The 19,410-nt window shown below is 47.1% G+C and overlaps 2 protein-coding genes and 2 non-coding genes across 4 annotated transcripts; 2 read left to right on the forward strand and 2 right to left on the reverse strand.

Annotated features, from left to right (window-relative positions):
• Positions 1-3,879: 3,879 nt before the first annotated feature.
• On the forward strand, positions 3,880-4,040 carry LOC124693760. Its single transcript, XR_007000221.1, has one exon. It is a non-coding gene; the product is annotated as a U1 spliceosomal RNA (small nuclear RNA).
• A 1,649-nt stretch (positions 4,041-5,689) lies between these two features.
• Positions 5,690-7,448, reverse strand: LOC124688673. The gene is made up of 3 exons (XM_047222315.1): positions 6,555-7,448; positions 6,326-6,481; positions 5,690-6,171 (listed from the first exon to the last, which is right to left on the reverse strand). Exons 1-3 carry the CDS (start codon positions 7,446-7,448, stop codon positions 5,752-5,754), a joined length of 1,470 nt encoding a protein of 489 aa, XP_047078271.1. The 3' UTR covers positions 5,690-5,751.
• A 780-nt stretch (positions 7,449-8,228) lies between these two features.
• Positions 8,229-8,389, forward strand: LOC124693749. The gene has a single exon (XR_007000208.1). It is a non-coding gene; the product is annotated as a U1 spliceosomal RNA (small nuclear RNA).
• A 451-nt stretch (positions 8,390-8,840) lies between these two features.
• LOC124693357 (cyclic nucleotide-gated ion channel 17-like) lies at positions 8,841-13,204 on the reverse strand. Its single transcript, XM_047226836.1, has 7 exons — positions 13,095-13,204; positions 12,057-12,552; positions 11,165-11,377; positions 10,733-11,019; positions 10,301-10,412; positions 9,921-10,157; positions 8,841-9,742 (listed from the first exon to the last, which is right to left on the reverse strand). Exons 1-7 carry the CDS (start codon positions 13,151-13,153, stop codon positions 9,056-9,058), a joined length of 2,091 nt encoding a protein of 696 aa, XP_047082792.1. The 5' UTR covers positions 13,154-13,204; the 3' UTR covers positions 8,841-9,055.
• Positions 13,205-19,410: the final 6,206 nt, after the last annotated feature.

The following is a 19,410-nucleotide window of genomic DNA, read 5'->3' on the forward strand; positions in this document are numbered from 1 at the left end:
TCCCTATATTGACTCTAGTTTCTTGGGCTTTACATCTTCGGCTTCGTGGGCCTCCAAATCTTTGGGTCCACGCATCTTCGGCTCCAAGAACATAAACATGGGAGTAGCCCCCGATATTTTATACGAGTCATAGAATCGAATAAAATCTCCATCTTTCACCTTTCTCGCAGATATCTTCGAATCGCATGTGACATCTATATTGTACAGGGATATTGGTAAATGAGGCTGGTTCATCTGACGGATCAGGTACCAGTTAATTGCTCTTGTGGAAAATCTGCACAAACCTACTTCAAATTAGAGTCTCTAGACTCGAACCTGGGGTACTGATTTAATTCAGGACGTGCCGCTTTAGGACTTAGCGAAAACTGAATTCTAGCTAATTTATCAGGTACCTTCACATCTGTTGATGCAGATAAAGTGGAAGAGCGCATTCGGGTGCGATGCCACGCCACACAAGACAGATCATGGGGATGGCACCCGCAGGGTATGGGTGCGGGTAGAGCCATCCCATACCCGTACCCGTCACCTTCAATGTTACCCATCACCCGTACCCATACCCGTCAATGGGTACAAGTTTTTCCCATACCCGTCACCCGGCAGGGTAAATGGGTACCCGCGGGTAAAAATACCCGCGCTTATAACACATCAAATTGATCAAAAAAATATGACATGAGCTGAAGCGATCCTAAATAGGGGACTAATCCTCAACAACCTACCAGTAATTGTGAGACCAGAAAGCGTGAGGTTCAACGTAGCTATGTGAAGGCATAATTAGGGGGAAATTAAGTACTTTAGAATATTACAGCTGTCTACTTGTCAAATTTAGATGGGTAGATGGGTACATGGGTATGGGTTCTACAATCCCATACCCGTACCCGTCCTACCCGATGGGTATGATATTTTCCCATTTACAAACCCATGGGTAATATTTTATCCCATACCCGTGCTCCTATTGGGTTTTTACCCGACGGGTACGCGGGTCATGGGTACCCATTGCCATCCCTAGGACTTACCTTCGTGTCCATTCTATAAGTCACGGCATCCAGAGTTTTTATCGCGCTCTGGAGAATATATTGTCGAGTGTCTTTGTTCGGCTAATGGAATACCCCATTTCTTCGGGTTGATATATTTCACCGAATAATATCTTGACTCCCGATGGGAGTACATGAAGAGTTTATAAAACTCGAAGATGTTTACCCACGGCAAAAAAAAATCGGTTTCATTCTATAATGTCTTGTTCTATTGCTCTTTCTTTATTGTCAGATTTCATCGGGTGTGTGACCAGCGCTCCCGATGGGAGTAGCCCCCGAGGCTACAGCCGAGTGTTTGCACTTGGGTGTAGGCTCAACTTTGCTTTTAATCAACTCCATATTTCTCATTATTTTTTCATCTTATCTGGAGTATGAATAATACTGCCCATAAGAGTAGCCCCCGAGACTATGATCGGGTGCATGCAGCTGGACAGAGGCTCCAAATTTTGTATTTCCCACCATATATTGTCTTATCAACTCGAATATATTCTTGTCCTTAACGTCGATGCTAACGAAAGCAATGTGCTATCGACTCAATAAGCTGCAACTGTTGGTGGACCACTGTTTTGTGGGTCCAACATACATGCCCTTCCCCCACGTTGCGCGTTGTGGGGTTCGCACGTTCTCCGAAAGGTCCGACACGCGCGCAGTAACTCCATTACTTCCAAAACAAATTGTAAAAATATTTTACCTCCCTACCACGTGTCGGGTTGAAATTGTCCCTTGTCCATCGAACGGTTAATCCTCTTCAGCTTCCAGGTTAAAAGGTAAACCCTGGACTTCATTTCTCCCCTTCTCACTCCGCCACACGAATCTGCTCTTTGCCATTGCCTCTGCTTCTCCACCATTTCCTTCGCTCGCTACTCCTTGCTTTGCACCTCGCACCCCAGCTTTGCCGCTCCGCCGCCATGACTAGGACCAAAAGCATCGAGAACACCTCCGCCGGGGCCGCCGACGTTCGTGCGGAAAAGAAAAATGTCTCCGGATGGAAGAGAACCAAGTTCACATCGGCGGACCACCGCAAACTGGAGAAATTGGGCATGCTGACGGACGATGGGAAGATGAAGATTCCTGGAGATGAAGGAACTCACAATCCGCCCGAGGGATATTGGGTAACATTTGTTGATTTCCTCGTACGCGGCCTTGCCTTTCATGTTCATGAGTTCCTTCGGGGGCTTCTCTTTGTTTACGGGATTCAGCTATACCAGCTGACTCCCAACTCCATCCTCCACATTTCTATTTTTATGACTCTCTGTGAATGCTTCCTTGGCATCCATCCTCACTGGGGCCTATGAAAACGCATGTTTTACCTTCGCCTCAACAACTCGAGGGATGCCATCTACGATGTAGGTGGTGTCTGCATCTACGTGCGACCTAAAGCCGATTATTTTGATTTAAAATTTGCTGACTCGGTTCAAGGCTGGCGCAAAAAGTGGCTTTATGTCAAGGATGAATCAATTGGCAACCAGCAGTACGACCTTGCTCCCTTTGACATGTCGCATTAAATCTTGAGGCGTCAATCTTGCGATGTAGGCCTCGTGCCACGCCGCGAACTGTGGGTCCTCGTCCTCATAGGAGCTATACTCCGCGTCGGGCTGCGGCTCCGGCTCCGACTGCGGTGGTGGTGGAGGCAGCGCGCGGCCGTTGAGGCCAAGCATGGAGTAGGTGGTCTTCAGACGTCACGACATTTTGAGGTGGAGAGGAGAGAATGGAGTAGCGGCGGTGGTGGAGATGAGAGGATAGCACCGCGGTGGTGGACGACGTACGTACTATATAACGGTGGCAACTACCTGCATTTACGGCGGCGTAGGCGACTGGACGCCGCGTGGCCGCCTCGGTTTCCGCGGGAGACCATTAAACGCCGACGACCAACCTTCCCGCGTCGTGGCCGATGCGAACCGCCGCGTCCTCTCGCTGACAAGGCGTCCCCACCCGCGAAAACCGTCGTGACGCGAGGCGCCGGCGCGCCCGATTCACGCCATACGCGAAGGGCCGGCACGGGGATGCCAGCGATTTTATTGGGCTCGAAAACTAGCCGGCACCGTTTGGGAAGCATCGGTGCGAGCTCAAAAACGACGCCGACCCCCAAATCGCTATCGGGACCGTTATCGGACCGCCGGTGAAGATGCTCCCAACTCGATCGCGAACAAGGAGGCGGTAGAGCCGGGCTTTTGTTTCATTCCAAGTTTCCAAGCGATCACTCACCCGAGTGCATGATCAGGACACGTACTCGACCAGGCTCAGCAGTTGCTGCGTGCGAGTGAGTGCTTGCAGATCATCGCACCGTATGTTCTTTGGCGCCATGTGAGGAGGCGAGGAGCTGATCAGTAACATGCAGATGACGCAGCTTTTGATGAAGATGGCTCTAACGTGGGACTCCCATGTGGCGACATGAGATGGCACGAGACGAGATTACCGCTCGGCCGGACACTTGTGATGTGTTCGTTCTATGGACGGTTTCCGGCCAGAACGATGACACGGATCTGCTTCGTGTTGTAATCTGGTTGTTAATTTGCACAGTACCGTACGTGTACATGTGCAAAAGACATGGCCGGGCCTGGAAGCAAACAATTGGAAGCAAAATGAGAGGAGTCATACATATTTCCAAAAATAGAAAAAGATAAGCCATCACACACCCCTCTAATCCTACGAAAACTAACATAACTGGGCCGTCGCGGTGGGAGGCCCACTACACCCCGAACTCCACCAGGAAACAGGCCCACGGCACAGCACCCCACGCCCGCGACTCCGCATCTGCAGCGCTCTCGTTTAGTCCCACCTCGCCAAGCGAGGAGGAAATCGCAGGGACGGGAGGCTATATAATGAGACCCCTGGGCAAGCTTGCAACATACTTACCTGGACGGGGTCGACGGCCGATCAAGAAGGGCCGTGGCCTAGATCAATGGATCACATTGCACTTGGTGATCGCGTTGGTCTACCATCTCCCCAAGCGGGAGAGTGGACGTCGTAATTTGTGGTAGAGGGGGTACGCGTCCGCGCGGCCCCTGCCAATTCTCAAAAATTAAAATTTGGTCCCTGGTTTGAGAGTGGTTGCTTTCTGCCGGTTTCATGAAATTGAAGTTTGGTCCTCTGTGTCGACTGACGATGGTACTCTGCCTTTTCTGTTCCTAACTGAAGGTTGCGGCTTATTGTTGAGAGAGCATGTTTAAGTTTAACACACGGTTGAGAGAGCATGTTTAAGTTTAACACATCGTTGAGAGAGCATGTTTAAGTTTACTCCTTAGAATTGATATCAGGTTGAGGATTAGCTACGACGAAAATATATTTTGTCAATGCAAGTTTCAACCTGCATCATGGTCTCAGCAACTAATTTAATACTTCCATCTATAACATGCACAATGTACCCCGCGATACGAAAAATGGGCAATAGATCGTATGCGAGTGGACTTTAGCCTGAAGTACATGACTGGAGTTGAACAAAATAGCAACCCTCATGCTTTACAGACTCAAGACAGTACAGACAATGGCTTCAGTTTTTAGAATCTCTTCGAAGGTCTAGCAGTAACCATTAGAAAAAAAAAAGCTTCAGCACTAAGTTCAATCAGCGCCATGTTCAGTGGCACCAAGAATGTTACAAACACAAATACAGTACTAAATCTGAATTTACAGAGGAACGACCACCAAATATCTGTAACTTAAACTGTCAAGCCTCTCTTTGTCAGGTGCTTTTAGGTATGTCACATTGGAGTATATTGCTCCGCCGATGTCCACAAAATTGCAAACCAAGTTAAATAATATCTGCATATACAATATATGTATTATCATGTAGCACTGCACCGGGTATTGAACTAGTCATTTAAAGATACAAATGAACATTGCCATTACGCTTTGTAATAGCATTTTGATTTTATTTAAGTATTATACACATTTTTTTTCATTCTTTTGAATATATGAATTTCTTTCTATGACCATGGACATTTATTTGGAGCACATGAATATTTAATTTCAAATAAGAGAACCTTTATTTCGACACACATGAAGAATTCTTTTCTTTGACGCATGCCTTCTTTCTTCTTATTAAAATATTTTTTAGAATTAATGAATTAATGGATTCATGACTTGTTTGTACTATTTTTTTACATATTTCCAAAATGCAGTCACCCAGTTAGCGTAAAATTATGAGCTACGCTTTGCTGGACACTTTCTAAACATATGGGAGGAGGGAGCATCGGTTAATGAGCCACGTCAAATGTTGACCATGAACAAAAATGCAGAACAATGGGTCAAATATCCAGATGGCTTCTTGGTGAGTACACAAAACCAGACTACTTGCTGCAAATCGTGATGTCAAACTTGTGTTATCAATTGGCTTAGATGTTTTCCTGGCTGAGATGCAGTTATGCAGAAAACAACCATCCAAAATGGGAAGAATTCAGTAAAAATGGCACCCGAGTTACTTCATCTTCCTGATCCATAAATGCTCTCAAAGAGCCATCACCAACAGATACATATTACATATAAATATATCAGGAAAATCAAATATAACTGTACAAACTTGGCTGAAAATTATACTTGCTGGAGTAATCAGTTCTTGAATTCATGCAGTGATTCACGATAGTGCCACAATTGCTTTCAACTGATTTCAATTGTACAAGTGGTGTTGCAGTTGCAAAAACAGATCGAACAAGAAAACCTGGCACAAGTCGTAGCTTATGATCATTTGCCTACTGATATAGAAAAAAATATTCCAACTAACTTTTCAGGCACACAAAGAATTAGAAAACTGCAGTGTCCTTGCACTATGATCAGCCCTCATTCTGCAAGGGCTCAGGAAGTGAATAACGGCAAGTGACATGATGCACAGCGTCATTCGATTCTTTAACAAACACCTATGCTTCTTTGTCCGCGGAAACCTTTTCGACTTCACGTCTACGCACTTTCTACATGGCACTCTATCATAGAGGTACACATCCTTCAGGTTCACCGCTGCTTCCAAGACACGCCTGACATGGCGCACCATGTGGTCATCAGACTGAAAGCAGAACATGATGAGGTTGGTAAGACTGTGGTGCTTGAAATTTGATGTAGTTGATCTCCACTCTACACCCTTCTTCTCGCTGTACAAGCCTTCCCTCCTCTTCTCCTTATCCATCTGCATTTCACAATGATGATCCATTACCTGCATTTGCATTCCACCCACAAAACATTGGTCAATGGCATAGGTTAATTTTGCCGCAAAGACATCTGTACTCCAAGTGAAAGCACGTGCGCAGAAATAATAGAGCAACCTCTCAAACCGAAAAGACTCAAACAAGCTTTAGGTGTGAACATACCGTCATGTAGAGCTCCTCCAGGGCTGGCGCACCTTCCAGAATGAACATTGTCCAGGTGAGATCATAGCCTTCAGGAATGTCGACTAGATTGACAATCCTTAATTGGTGGAACACATATGCCAGCTGTCTGGTCCAACACTCTGGTTGAACCCAAATCTGCAATAATAAACACATTATGGGATTAGTAGATAACAAGCGAAGACAGAACAAAGCAATCATCGCGACTTACCTTTTCGCATCTAAACCCCAATCTCAGGTCTCGTACAGAGGTCTCAAAGAGTAACGTACTTAACTTGACCATTTTGTGCGAACTAACAGCAATATTTGAAAGACTCACAACCTCGAGCAATGGGACATGACCAAATGACAGTGGTGGTTCAGCGAAATTTATCCAATACTCAAAGTTTGCTCGAGTGAGTTTTGGAAGCCACTTGAGTTCAACCTCGTCAAATTGGCAATCGAAGATACTGAGCTCACTGAGTTGTTCATGTTCAACTTGGAGCGTTATCCAATCCTCTGTGTCGCAACTGACAAAACTTAAACATTTTAACTGCTTGCAAGTGTCGAGGATGTTCGATACGAAGTCAGATTCAGAAAATCTCAAATTCTCCAGGTGGAGGCGTGTCAGACCAGCAAATGCATTGGGACACTCGTTAAAAAATGACACAAACTGTCTCCCATAGTTCAGCATATCATCAAGAGGGAACTCTACGCTTAGCTTCTCTGTTAAAACTGTGAATTCGGCTTTCTCAATCTCATGTGTAGCCATGGCATTGCCAACGGAACGCCCAATGGATATCGGGGCATCATCTCTCAAGTAGAATGTCGTCCTCAAGAGGCGGATGGTGCATCCACCAGGATCCCGGCGTGCCAGTATGCTATTTGTCGCTTCAGCCACGGCTGCATTGATCCGACGCAACTCATCATCAGACATGCTAGTTCTTGGGCGGCAAAAGTCCTGAGCGGTTATTGTAAGCTGCGACATCGTGGCAGGAAGCCGGATCCACCGTCTGGATAGGACACTGGTCCTTGCGGCGTCGCGGACATTGAGCCGGTCAAGAATGTTGACCAGAATGTCATTGGGCAAGTTGCTGAGACGATCATCTACGTTGCCTTTCTGCATTTGGCATGGGAAACGAATCAGAGTTGATTACCTTTTCTCACAATGCAATACTGATAGTCTCAAAGGTAGATGCAATTTGCCTAGTGTCACAGAACTGCAGCCGATATTTAGCTCAAGATACACAATTTGTCTACTATCACAAAAAGTGCAGCTTTTTTACTTAGTTCAACATATGCAATTTTTGTGCTGCGACAAAGATGCAGCTTTAATTTAGTTCAAAAAAAAAGTAAATTTTGGTGGACTCGAAGAAGCAGATTTTGTTTCAGTCTGAATGAAGGATTGAATTTTCATCACTGGTTTCGTACTGAGGGTATCTAGAGGGGGCAGTTGTCTCGGAGAAAAAGATATTCAGAGGAAAGAAGGAGAGGACAAGGAACTCACCTCCATGGATCCCACGACCCAGGTAGATCTGCCAATGCCCGAGAGGAACTTGTAATCTTGGCACTTGATGACTCGTGGGTTGCTGCTCTCCTCCGAAATCTGAGACTGCCGCGGTGATCGCCTGGGGGCAGATATCCAGCGCCTTTGATGGCAAACCGGGAACTCAAAACGAGGACTCCCCTGATTTCCTGTAATCATCGGCGTCTACACGAACTGGGCCGTAGCAAAGGAAGCCCACCATGACTCCGAAGCTCACCGGGGAATAGGCCCACGAGCGGGCGCAGCACCCGCGGCTCCTGCAGCCACGGTGCTCTGCTTTGTTTAGTCCCACCTCGCCAAGCGAGGAGGTAGCGCTGGGACGGGAGGCTATATAATGAGACCCTTGGCCAACCTTGCAACATACTTACCTGGACGGGGTCAACAGCCGATCAAGAAGGGTTGTGGCCTAGATCAATGGATCACATTGCACTTGGTGATCGCGTTGGTCTACCATCTCCCCAAGTGGGAGAGTGGACGTCAAAATTTGTGGTAGAGGGGGTACGCGTCCGCGCGGCCCCTGCCAATTCTTAAAATTAAAATTTGGTCCTTGGAAGATCCTGGTGAGAGGTCTTCAAGAGAAAAACTTCCATTTGTGAAAATATAATCTCTTGTTGCGGCAATCTTCTTAGGTACTCCCTCCGTTCGGATTAAATTGATGCACGTTGTACAGACGAAATAGCTTATGTACGTGTATCTCACGCGTCGATTAAATACGGACAGAGGTAGTACTTGCCAAATCTTTCTGCAAAGGCCAATTGCTGGCCAACATGCGGAAGTTCCTCAGCTAAACCAAACAGAGTGCAAAGAACAAGGATCTTAATGTCTAGCTAATCTAAACAGAGTGCAACGAACAAGGATCTTAATGTTAAAGTGGATATTTGGTCACAGGTAAATTATGTACTCCCGCATTTGTACCAAATCAGATCGGATGGAGTATTATAGTACATACATGATAGGAGTTGAACAAAATAACAACCCTCTTGCTCTAGAGTCCAAAGTGTAACGGTGTCCTGTTCGGAGTTACCCAGAATGTAATAACATACACAAGTATATCTAAATGTACAGCGTAGCGCCCACTAAATATCTACGTAACTTAAACCGTCAAAGCCTTCCTTAGTCAGGTGCCTCACCATGCTTCGGATTCAGTGTTAATTAGCGTTCTCGCATCAAAGGCCGAGGACATTACCTTAGTCATAAGGTTCAGCTGAGAAGTCTGGCTCATCCGGCTTCTTCAGTGTAGGCAGCTCCTTAATGGCCTGAAGCCCTTTCCTGTTCCCAGCCATGATTTTCCCTGCCATCATCTTCAGAGAGACATTCTTCTTCGGCGGAGGATCCTCTTCACCATCGGAGTCATCGGATCTCATGGAGGGGAATGACTCCCTCATGCTCAGGTCCTTCGCCATCTTCCTCCGCCTGTACCGCCGCCAAGCAGCTTGGATGAAGCACGCGCCCCACGTTCTCCAGTGGTGCGAGTAGTAGCGGAAAGTGTGCTGCAACTTCTTGCTGTGCAGCCGCCTAAATTGGCTGGCCACAAACTTGAGGTCCTCAGCCTGAAGCGAAAAGGCCTCCACTTCGACGAGCGCCTTCACCGTGCGAGTGGATGATGGCAAACTGGCTGTAGGCTTTGGGACGAGAGCCCATCCAAGAAGTTCCTCGCCGCAGAAGTCACCAGGTTTCAGGGTAGTTGAATTGAAGAAGCCTGTGCGGCCACCATTTGTTGTGGAGCTCTCTAGTTTTCCACGAATGATGAAGAGCATCTCAATCACCGGATCGCCCTCACGGACAATGTATGTGCCCTTTGTGCACAGTGATGATACAAGACGCTCACAGATAGCATCTAGAAGTTGGTCATCCATCTGGGAGAAAAATGGAACCTGAAACATCACAATAGAATGAGAGATTAGTGCATGATGATTCATAGTTATAACAGGAGGTCTAGTAAATACTGTATGCAACAAGTTGTGGCATTACTATTAGTGTTAAAGGCGAACCTTGAAATCCCAAGCATGCGGGTCGTTAGGTATTTCTACAAAAGCATGTCAAAGTATTTACCCGGCGAACAAGACCCAAGCAGAGGTGGCGTTTAATGTCACGTCGTAGATCGGCTGGTAGAACCTGCAATATAGACTCTTCATTCACACCTCGAGTTGCAAGCCACTTGTACTGGATAAATCGTCTAACTCTTTCGCTTAGTTCACGAGGAAGTTGACGATGTCTCATCCACTCCTCTGTGTCTCTCTGCTTTAACCTCCATTCCTCAACCCTTGCGGTGATAGATTGCAGATAGGTCTGGAATAATAGTAAAAATTTATGACAGTATGTTCTAATAAAATCAGTTTACACTGATACATCATGATTTAAATGAGAAATGCATGCTTATGAATAAAGAACTTCTAAAATATAGAGCACATAATTAAGTATGTTGAATGTACCTGCACATTTCCAATTAAATGCGCAAACAAGACAAGACCCAGTACTGCCAAGAATATACAGTACAAAGTCTCACCAATGTAGGTGCTCACAGAAAGAGTTTGGCCATAGCAACTGTTCAGAAAATGAAAGGACGATGTACCTTGTCAGAGATCCACTTATTCATCCTGACAACTGATAAGTGAATAATGATCAAATTAAAGAAATACGCTGAACTTCCAAGGTAATTTCGCAACGTACATGCAATCAAAACTAAAAGAGTAAGATTCTGAAATTTGTTTAACACATAAATCTATGGTTCTCAGCAAAGCTTTCAAGTTACATAAGTAAATACAGTATCAAAGAGCCACCGTTTTGTAAAGGAAATTGCAACGTAAGTTCTCAGTTCTTACTTAGAACTCTACTTGATACTAAGATGTCCACTACAGAAGTACCTGAGATTCTGTAAACCCCACCAAAGGGAATAGAAGAACTTTATCAAGAAACCCTGAGCAGGGGCTAGATTTGATAACGCAGGCAGGAACATGCCATAGTCGAAGTCGATGCTGGTATCACTAGCATTACAGCTACTGAATACGCCAGTTGTACTAACCCATTGCTGATTTGGTGTGACCTCGCAATCTAGATACCTAATATCACACCTAGTTTCATTCTTGCAACTCATTTTCCAGCAGGCTGTTTGGCGATCAACAGATAGCAAGTAATATAGTGCACCTAGTACCTGCAACAAGAGGAACGGGTGATCCTAAGAATTTTCTACATACTAAAAGACAATTGATGAGCTACCTAAAAAAGAAATGAAAGATTGAGCAATACAACTCATAACATGATGAAAGGTTGCATATGAGAGCATACAGATACCGTACATGACTAGCTATCATGTAGAGTAGCAGGTTGTATACAGCCCCTAGCCAGGCAGTCTTTGCAACAACTCCAGTAGCTTTGACAATTTCATAAGTTAAAGGGAATATCAGATATAATCTTGGGAGATACTGAGCAAGAACTATAAGCACCAGCATGTTATTGTTGTGCTCAGAGGTGGAATATTTGATAGCTGGTATCACATACCAGACTATGATCTGCACATTAAGTAAATACACATAAGTAGAATAAGTACATGAGAAAAAAAGATGGTGTGCTTCTAGGCCACACAGAACAATACATATACCCATACATAAGATGCACAATTCACAATGATTGTATTTAAAAAAAATGAAGTTCGGTGATTATCTTGTAAGCTCTACAATTTCTGCATTATAATCTCCAATGTTTTTCAAAAAAAAAAAATCACCGAGGTTGAACTAGAAAGTCACATACTTAAATATGAATTGTGGTTGCAGGTTGATGCACCTCAACGTTTTCAAAATTAAGAAAAACATTGTTCATAGAATCCACTCTACTGAATTGCAAAATTTAATGATTTACTGGAATGCCTTCTTTTCAGATAATCTTAAGGGCTAGTCAATTGAGAGAAATCATCATAACCAGAGTAGCACTAACATCAGCTCAAAAAAGAAAAGAGTAGCACTAACACAGAACTATATCAACTATGGTTTACAAAATATGATTGCTATTTCAGTGAGCAAAATTATTTTGAGTCCATCCACCTTACAATTGCACACTTAATGTATCATATTTTTCTTAGAGAAGAGCAAACACTGCGATTACTAACAATCACGATAAAAGTCCCAACATCAGGGACCATTAGTACTATTTATATTCCACATACTCACAACAGAAAAAAGTTTATTAAATTACCTGTGGCAAAGGCAATGCAGCCACCACATCGACTGCAAAGTCAGATCTCAAATATTTCCATGCAATCTCTTTAGGATCCGTGACAAGATCCCCTCTTCCAAATACCCGCATAGTTGAGCCCCGATTAACAAATGCAGTTCTGAACTTCATTATAATGTGAATCACATATAGCAGATCCGCAATCGATCGCAAGAATGTAATGATGATGGTTAAATGCCTGTCAGTCCCGACACAGGAATAGGCGGTGCCGTAGACGATTTTTGGGACATAGAAGTACAGGGGGTCTACGAATAGAGCGAGAAAGCAGGAACAAAGGAAAATGCGGTTCCACATCAAGATGAAGTCACTCGATGGATCGAAAATCTTGTGGTGCTGCGCATCTCCTGCCATGAAAACCTTGTTCTTGCCCGGGCTTGCGACGCCGAGTTTACTGGCAGCGAATGCCGCCTGTTTCTGGTGAATAGGCATCGCTGGCTTTCCCCTCTCCTCATTAAACCTGCAAATGGCAGCAGCACAAAAACTGGTTGGACTCTAGTAGTATCAGATTTCTCTTAACATTTGAACTATTCTAGACATCCAATAAATGGAAAAGAACGTCTCACTTGGATGCAAGTTCCGACCCAGATTCTGTAACTTAGACTCTGGTTTTTTTACTATAAATATGGATGATAAAATTTATAACTCAGAAGAAATATTCTTCATTCTGCATAAAGTAAGCTGAGGATCACGTACTTCCTAACGAATATAGTTCCCCTTCGTCAGTGTTGGTTCAAGTTATGATGGTTTTTCTAAACACTAATTTGGCATGTCAGATCAATCAAAAGGGGGAGACCTCCGCGCTATTGCTTAACAGCTCAAATTTGAAGTCACTACTAGACCTGCATGTTACACTAACAACACGGATCAAAGTCAAACTGATCCTGCTCTAATAGACCGGCCACAAAGCTCGCACCGAGGCACAGTCCTCCTCCCGGAGCCGAAATGCCGGATTCCCTTGCTCAAAAACAACAGATCAGGAAGCTAGCCGCAGCAGCTCACCTCACGGTCCTCTGCCTGCCGAGCGCCATCTCGCCCTCCACCTTCCTGGGCGCGAACATGGCGGTTAGCAGCTAGCTAAGCCGGGCAAGAACCCCGCAGCCGGCGCGCCATCAGTAGCGGACCGCCCGAAGCAAGCGCGCAGGCGCGAAGCCTTCCGAGCCGACCAGCGGCAGGTCAGCCCGTCTCGTCCGCGTATGCGCGGGGAGGGGATCAGCTCCGGGAGGGCGGGATTGGGGAGCCGGCGGCGAGGAGCTCGAGGGAGGCGACGAGGTGGGGACCTGGAGAAGAAGAAGCGGAAAACTGCCTGACAGAGAGAGGTTAATTGCTTTGGTTAGTTGCCGCTAATGCGATTGGTTTGGGGTTAGTGGTGCACTCGTTACCGCTGGTAAAATGGTAGGCCAAGTGGTGGTAAAGCGGGATGCGTGTTGTTCGTCGGAGAAGAAATTTCCCGCTACATTTCCCATCTTTTTTAGAAAAATTATTTGAATTCGAATGTTTAGTGGCGAAGTTCAAGTTGAAATTCAGTTGCTGTAAGTACTGTAATTTAGTACCTTACATTCTGGTATATAAATAAGGACACGGCACAAATCTTTGTATTTTTTAGTACCAGAAATAGTTGTCAACATTAGAAAGAGGACGCCACTCACCAGCTCATCTGGGCAAGACTTGTGCTAGAAAAAGGATGGTGGCTGGGATACAGACGTTATTCCTTATACCACTATAATAAAAAAAAGGTATTTATCTGTTAAATTTGCAAACTATGATTGAAGAGAAGTAAACGAGGACTGACAGTGGTTCAGGTTCTGATAGCTCTTGGCCAAACCCAACACAGAACAAGGCTTAGCAGAAAATTTGAAAAAAATGATGTTTTTGAAAGATTCAAATTACTTGCTCTTCGATCGACCCTTCATGAGTCGAGTCGAAGTGATTAATTCAAGAATACGGATTCCCTTGCGGGACATTGTTTTCTTACTAACCATGGAAACATATGATTGTATCCTTGGATGGCCGACACAATGCACCTGATGCCATATTTAAGGAATGGGAAATGAGCTTGCGCTCACCCGGACCGGAGGAGAAGGAAAAAAAAAACCTAGCCGCCTCCGGGTCGCTCCCGAGGCGACCCCGGGGCGACCGCGCCGCCGCCACCAAAACCCGCCCTCCCCGCGTCCCTCTACCCCCGCTGCCACCGGAGGAGGCCGTCCCACGGCGGACGGCGGCGGCGGGAGGCCTCCCTCCTCCCTCAAATCCAAAATCCACTCGAAAAATCCTCCCCCAAGGTCTCGATCCATCCATGCCGCGTCCCGTCGGCGTCCTTGGCGCTCTGGCGTGCTGCTCCTCGACGGCACACTGCCGGCGCCGTCCTCGCGCAGGTGGACGCGCGCGGCCTGACCCCTCCGCTCGCCAAGGCGTCGACGACGCCGCCGTGTGGCCTCTGCCCCCGCCTCTCGTCCGTCAGGCTGCTGGGCGAGCACGCCTCCTCCCCGCCTCGACCCCGTGGGGACGCGGCTTGGCCCGCTGGACCTTGTGCCAGCCGGCGGCTCCCCGCCCCTTCTGCTGCTGCTCTCTGCCGCCGCCCTCTGTGCTCGGCCAGGGCCCTTCTCCGGCGTTTTCCGGCCCCGAGCCCTCGCCCATGGCTGTCCGGCCGTCGATCCCGGCGCGCGCGGTGTGGCTCGGCTAGGCCCATGGCGCCCCTGGGCCCTCTGCAGTTCGGCCGCCCCGGTGGCTCATGTCCACCCCCTGGTCGCGGTTCTTGCTGAGTGGGGGAGGTTGGCCCGTCCCGATGTTGTGGTGCAGGTGCGCATCCGGGCGAAAGCCTGCGGACGACGACGCCGCGGGCGTCGTGCTCCTCAGTGGAGGCGTCCTGTTGGCTCTGTGCTCCTCCCGTACACGCTTGGGGCGGCGTCTGCCTCTTGCTTCCCGCTGGCCGCCGGCTAGCTTTCCTGTGGGATCAGGTTGTTGTCATGGTGGCTCCGACAGAGCCGCCTAGATGTTCCGGGGTGGCCTTGGCATGTGTCACCCTTCGACCACGGGGTCGGCACACCGGTGTCGTTGCCCCAGTCTCGGCTATCCGACGCCCTTCGACTGTGCTTGGTCTCGGCAGCACATTGTCCTTCGGCTTCGCCGGCGGCACACCGGTGTCGTCGCACGGTCTCGGCTATCCGACGCCTTTCGACCGTGCCGGGACGCTTCTTGGTGTGCTTCTGTAGGTGTCCAAGTTTTCCACTACTTGCTCCCTTGGTCCTGCCCGCTCGCGGTGTAGTTCTCTCCGGAGATCCTCGTCTGGCGGTTGGCTTGAGGTCCTCGAGATGGCCCCTAGTTGTGGCTTTGGTCGGTTCGTGCTAGTGGCATGACTTGTTTCTGCATCGCCCTTCGACCATGGGGTCGGCACACCGGTGTCGTCGCCCCAGTCTCGGTTATCCGACGCCCTTCGACTGAGCTTTGGTCTCGGTTTCTGCAGGTCCTTCGTCATTGCCCGTCGCTCGCCATGCCAAGTCGTAGGGGTCTTCCTTTGAGGTGCTGACCTCCCGGGGGTTTCGGTTGGCTTCGAATGCTAACATTCCCTTCCCTTTGTGATCCCTTTTTCTTGTTTTTGTTTTTTCTGTTTTTTTGTTGTACTCTTCTTCCCTGTATCCCCTGTATTTCCCTCAAGCTGTTCGTAAGAACATGGGCCTTCAAGGCTACTTTCGTGGAATGCAACAAGCGGTGGGGATCCCCCCCCCCCGGTAAACCTCGAAAAAAAAAGCTTGCGCTCACCCTCATCATACCCGTATGGAGCCGATGTCGGCCTTTTTCCCGTGGATAGGAATGTTCAAACATAATCAAACACTTGTTTGGAGGTTGGCACATAATTCTTTGGCTATGAGGAGGAATTTTTAGTATCGAGGAATGAAAATTGACACCCTCTATCTAGTTTTCATTTGGTTTGACGAAGGTGGTTTACAACTTTTTCTGTTTTAACTTTGTGAAATCGCGTTAACCTGCCATGCAGGAGTCAGGTTGCACATGGACGCTTTAGGAGAGTGTAATCGCGTTTGTCCATGCTCTCCCTGCCTTTTGCGAAGTGATGGCTTGCGAGGCTGATCTAATATGCTTTGGAAATGCTCATGTATTGTAAAAGACCCGATGTCAGGCTGCTTCTCCTGATGTTCAATGTAAGTTGTTTCTGTTAATCTCCAAAAAGTTGACCGTGCTTGGAGGTTTATTGATGCAAAATAGCAATTTAAGAGTAACTTGTGTTAGGTTATTCTTGTTTTGTGGATATACTACTGAATCTAGAGGTTTAACGCCGAGTTATGCGAGATTGCGAGGAAAAGACATTTTAGAGGAGATGAGGTTCGACATGTATTATTTTGCTGCTTGACACATTTTGGAGATTATTTTACTGTGACACATTTTGGAGATCAATTTACTACTTGATGCATTTTTGGAGTTCGTAGAGTGTTGCCTTATATCTAGATTAGATACCTTTACGAGGTTTGTTATGAGTTGATCCCTCAGCTCTCGTGCTAAGTTCAAAAATGAAAGAGGTGAAAATAAGTTTTCTTTGAGTTTTTTTGTGGAATTACTTTTAAAAATTGTTAGATATATTTTACAAATCTTACGGCATGACTGGAACTAACACGATTACTATTGTCGGAAATGGAATGAGGAAATGAAATGAGAGCCCGGGACAACGCAAGGGCATTAAGTATAAATAATACTTTTATTTTTTTTTTGATATGTATAAATAAGGTTTGTATCTATTTTGACTTGTTCACATGTGTTATCGTCAATATTAACGCAAGGACATTTTTACTAGTGGTACAATGAAAAAAGTAGTCTTTTATTAGAGCATGTCTAACATACTCCTTATTTGCTCGCACCGTATCGAGCGAGTACAGGGCTCTATATCAAAAAAAAAAAAAAAATTGTCACGCACGAACCATTCCGTCTAACAGACCCCTTACTTCACCCCGTATTTTTAAAAATTGCAAAACCCGGGAGAATTCATAAATAGTTCATCACATTGATCATAGATAGGGATATACAAAATTGCGCGATCCTACTGGATCGCGACTTCTACAATGCCACCTAGTCGTCGAGGATGACGATTTTGGCAGTGGCGGCGGCCTCCCGAGCCTTCATCTCCTCGACGGCGGTGATGGCCTGCATCGCCTCCTCCGCCTCCGCCCGAGCCTTGTCGGCGGCCTCCTTCTTGGACGCGGCCACCGCCTCCAAGAAGATGGGGTCCTCCCCCTCCCCCGCCTCCTCTTCCTCATCGACGGCTTGCGGTGCTCGCCGCTGGAGCTCCCCTCCCATGCGGCCTTCCACGCGCGTTGCTGCTCCCACGCGCTCTGCCACTTGTTGAAATCGCCGCCGCTCATCGGCTTCAGCGGCGGGTCGACCTTGGGGTAGCGGCCGCCCTCCGCGAAGTCCACGAGCCTCGGCGGCACCCAGTCAGAGCCGACGTACTTGCACGCTGCACGCCGACTCCCGGCGGCGGAGAACTTGCAGTGGAGGCGCCACGCCTCCTCCATCGTGGTTGGATCGCGGGATCGCTTCGATCCGGCGGCGGGCGAGATGCTACTCCTCCGCTGTGCCCTCATGGCCGGCGGCGGTGCAAATGCGGCGGCGTCAGTGATACGTCTCCGACGTATCGATAATTTCTTATGTTCCATGCCATATTATTGATGATACCTACATGTTTTATGCACACTTTATGTCATATTCGTGCATTTTCTGGAACTAACCTATTAACAAGATGCCGAAGAGCCGATTCTTTGTTTTACGCTGTTTTTGGTTTCAGAAATCCTAGTAACGAAATATTCTCGGAAATGGACGAAATCAAGACCCAGGGTCCTATTTTGCCACGAACCTTCCAGAAGACCGAAAGGGATACGAAGTGGGGCGACGAGGCGCCGCCGCCATAGGGCCGCGCGGCCAGAGGGGGGCCCGCGCCGCCCTATGGTGTGGGCCCCTCGTCAGCCCTCCGACTCTGCCCTTCCGCCTACTTAAAGCCTCCATCGCGAAACCCCTGATGCGAAGAACCACGATACGGAAAACCTTCCAGAGACGCCGCCGCCGCCAATACCATCTCGGGGGATTCTGGAGATCTCCTCCGGCACCCTGCCGGAGAGGGGATTCATCTCCCGGAGAACTCTACACCGCCAAGGTCGCCTCCGGAGTGATGAGTGAGTAGTTCACCCCGGGTTAAAGTGCCTATTGTTGAACTTGAAGCTCTCCACAAAGATTTTAGTGAGCGTGTAGTATTGCTCACTCTCATCTCCCACATAGGTGGTTAAACTTGCCCTACCGACGAGGGTAAAGAAATCATCCAACAACTCTGCATTACTCAAAAAGTCATAGCATGGAAAGGATGCAGCGTTTGGGACTCCATTGTCCTCCTCGGGTGCGAAGCTTGGTGCGATGAGATCCTCATTGTAGGATGGCCTGCTTCGGGTGGATGACCTAGAGGGCCTCCCCGTGCTTGTTGTCTCCCCTTGGAACACTTCTCCAAAGTTAAAGTTGTCCATCCCCTTTTCTGAAATTTTTCAACAAACAATATAAAACTTGATTTGGTGACATATAATTGAGGGAAACTACCATAGGAACTTGCTAGAGTACTAATCATGCATCAAAACTAGTTTCTACAACTTAGAACAAGCATGCAAGCTCACTAAACATGTTACCTACAGCAGCAAAATATGCAAGATATACTTCACCAAACAAAATTCTACTTGGATAATCGAACGAGTCACATACCGAAGAGCAAATGTGCCAAATTTCAGACAGAAATCTGAGCTGAGCAAAGAGATCGAGAAATCTGGAGTTCTTGAGCAAAAACACGAGTGAGAGGAAGCTGGTGTCGATTTTTTCGGGAGAGAGAAGAGTGTGGGAGGAAGAGATGCCGAGTGGGGTAAAGGGGGCCCACACACCAGGGTGGCGCGCCCCCCTTGCAGGCCGCGCCGGCCTGTGGGGTGCCACCCTGGGGTGCCCCACTGGTCATCCCCAGGTGCTCCCAGGTGCCTCGTCGAAAAATAGGACCAACGGTGTAATTTTTGCGAATTTTTTAAAACTTTGAAAAATGCACATTTCTGGTATTAAGTTTATTATTACTGACCAGGAAAAATTTTGAAATCTCTAATTAACTAAGGAACTTTGAAAAATAAAAGTGCTAAGCAACTAGAGCAAGTGGAGGAAGAAAGAGATGTTGTTTACCTCTTCTATGCATATAAAATGAATTTGTTAACAAGGTTGATCAAGTCTTGCCACCAAATAAATTTTACATAGCATATGAAGAAATAAACCTCAAATCAATCATGTTACCTTGAAT

The sequence above is a fragment of the Lolium rigidum genome, chromosome 2 (genome assembly GCF_022539505.1).
Source record: "Lolium rigidum isolate FL_2022 chromosome 2, APGP_CSIRO_Lrig_0.1, whole genome shotgun sequence".
NCBI lineage: Eukaryota > Viridiplantae > Streptophyta > Magnoliopsida > Poales > Poaceae > Lolium > Lolium rigidum.

What these genes read in the sequence shown, in the direction of transcription:
- LOC124688673 (XM_047222315.1), bottom strand. Translation starts at nt 7,448, where the DNA reads ATGCAGAAAGGCAACGTAGATGATCGTCTCAGCAACTTGCCCAATGAC. An exon ending in TGGGGTTTAGATGCGAAAAG is followed by an intron (nt 6,482 to 6,554) that starts GTAAGTCGCGAT and finishes TTATTATTGCAG; the next exon opens with ATTTGGGTTCAACCAGAGTG. An exon ending in TGGAGGAGCTCTACATGACG is followed by an intron (nt 6,172 to 6,325) that starts GTATGTTCACAC and finishes ATGCAAATGCAG; the next exon opens with GTAATGGATCATCATTGTGA.
- LOC124693357 (XM_047226836.1), bottom strand. Translation starts at nt 13,153, where the DNA reads ATGTTCGCGCCCAGGAAGGTGGAGGGCGAGATGGCGCTCGGCAGGCAG. An exon ending in CTGCATTGCCTTTGCCACAG is followed by an intron (nt 11,378 to 12,056) that starts GTAATTTAATAA and finishes CTTAATGTGCAG; the next exon opens with ATCATAGTCTGGTATGTGAT. An exon ending in ATTTAATTGGAAATGTGCAG is followed by an intron (nt 10,158 to 10,300) that starts GTACATTCAACA and finishes CTATTATTCCAG; the next exon opens with ACCTATCTGCAATCTATCAC.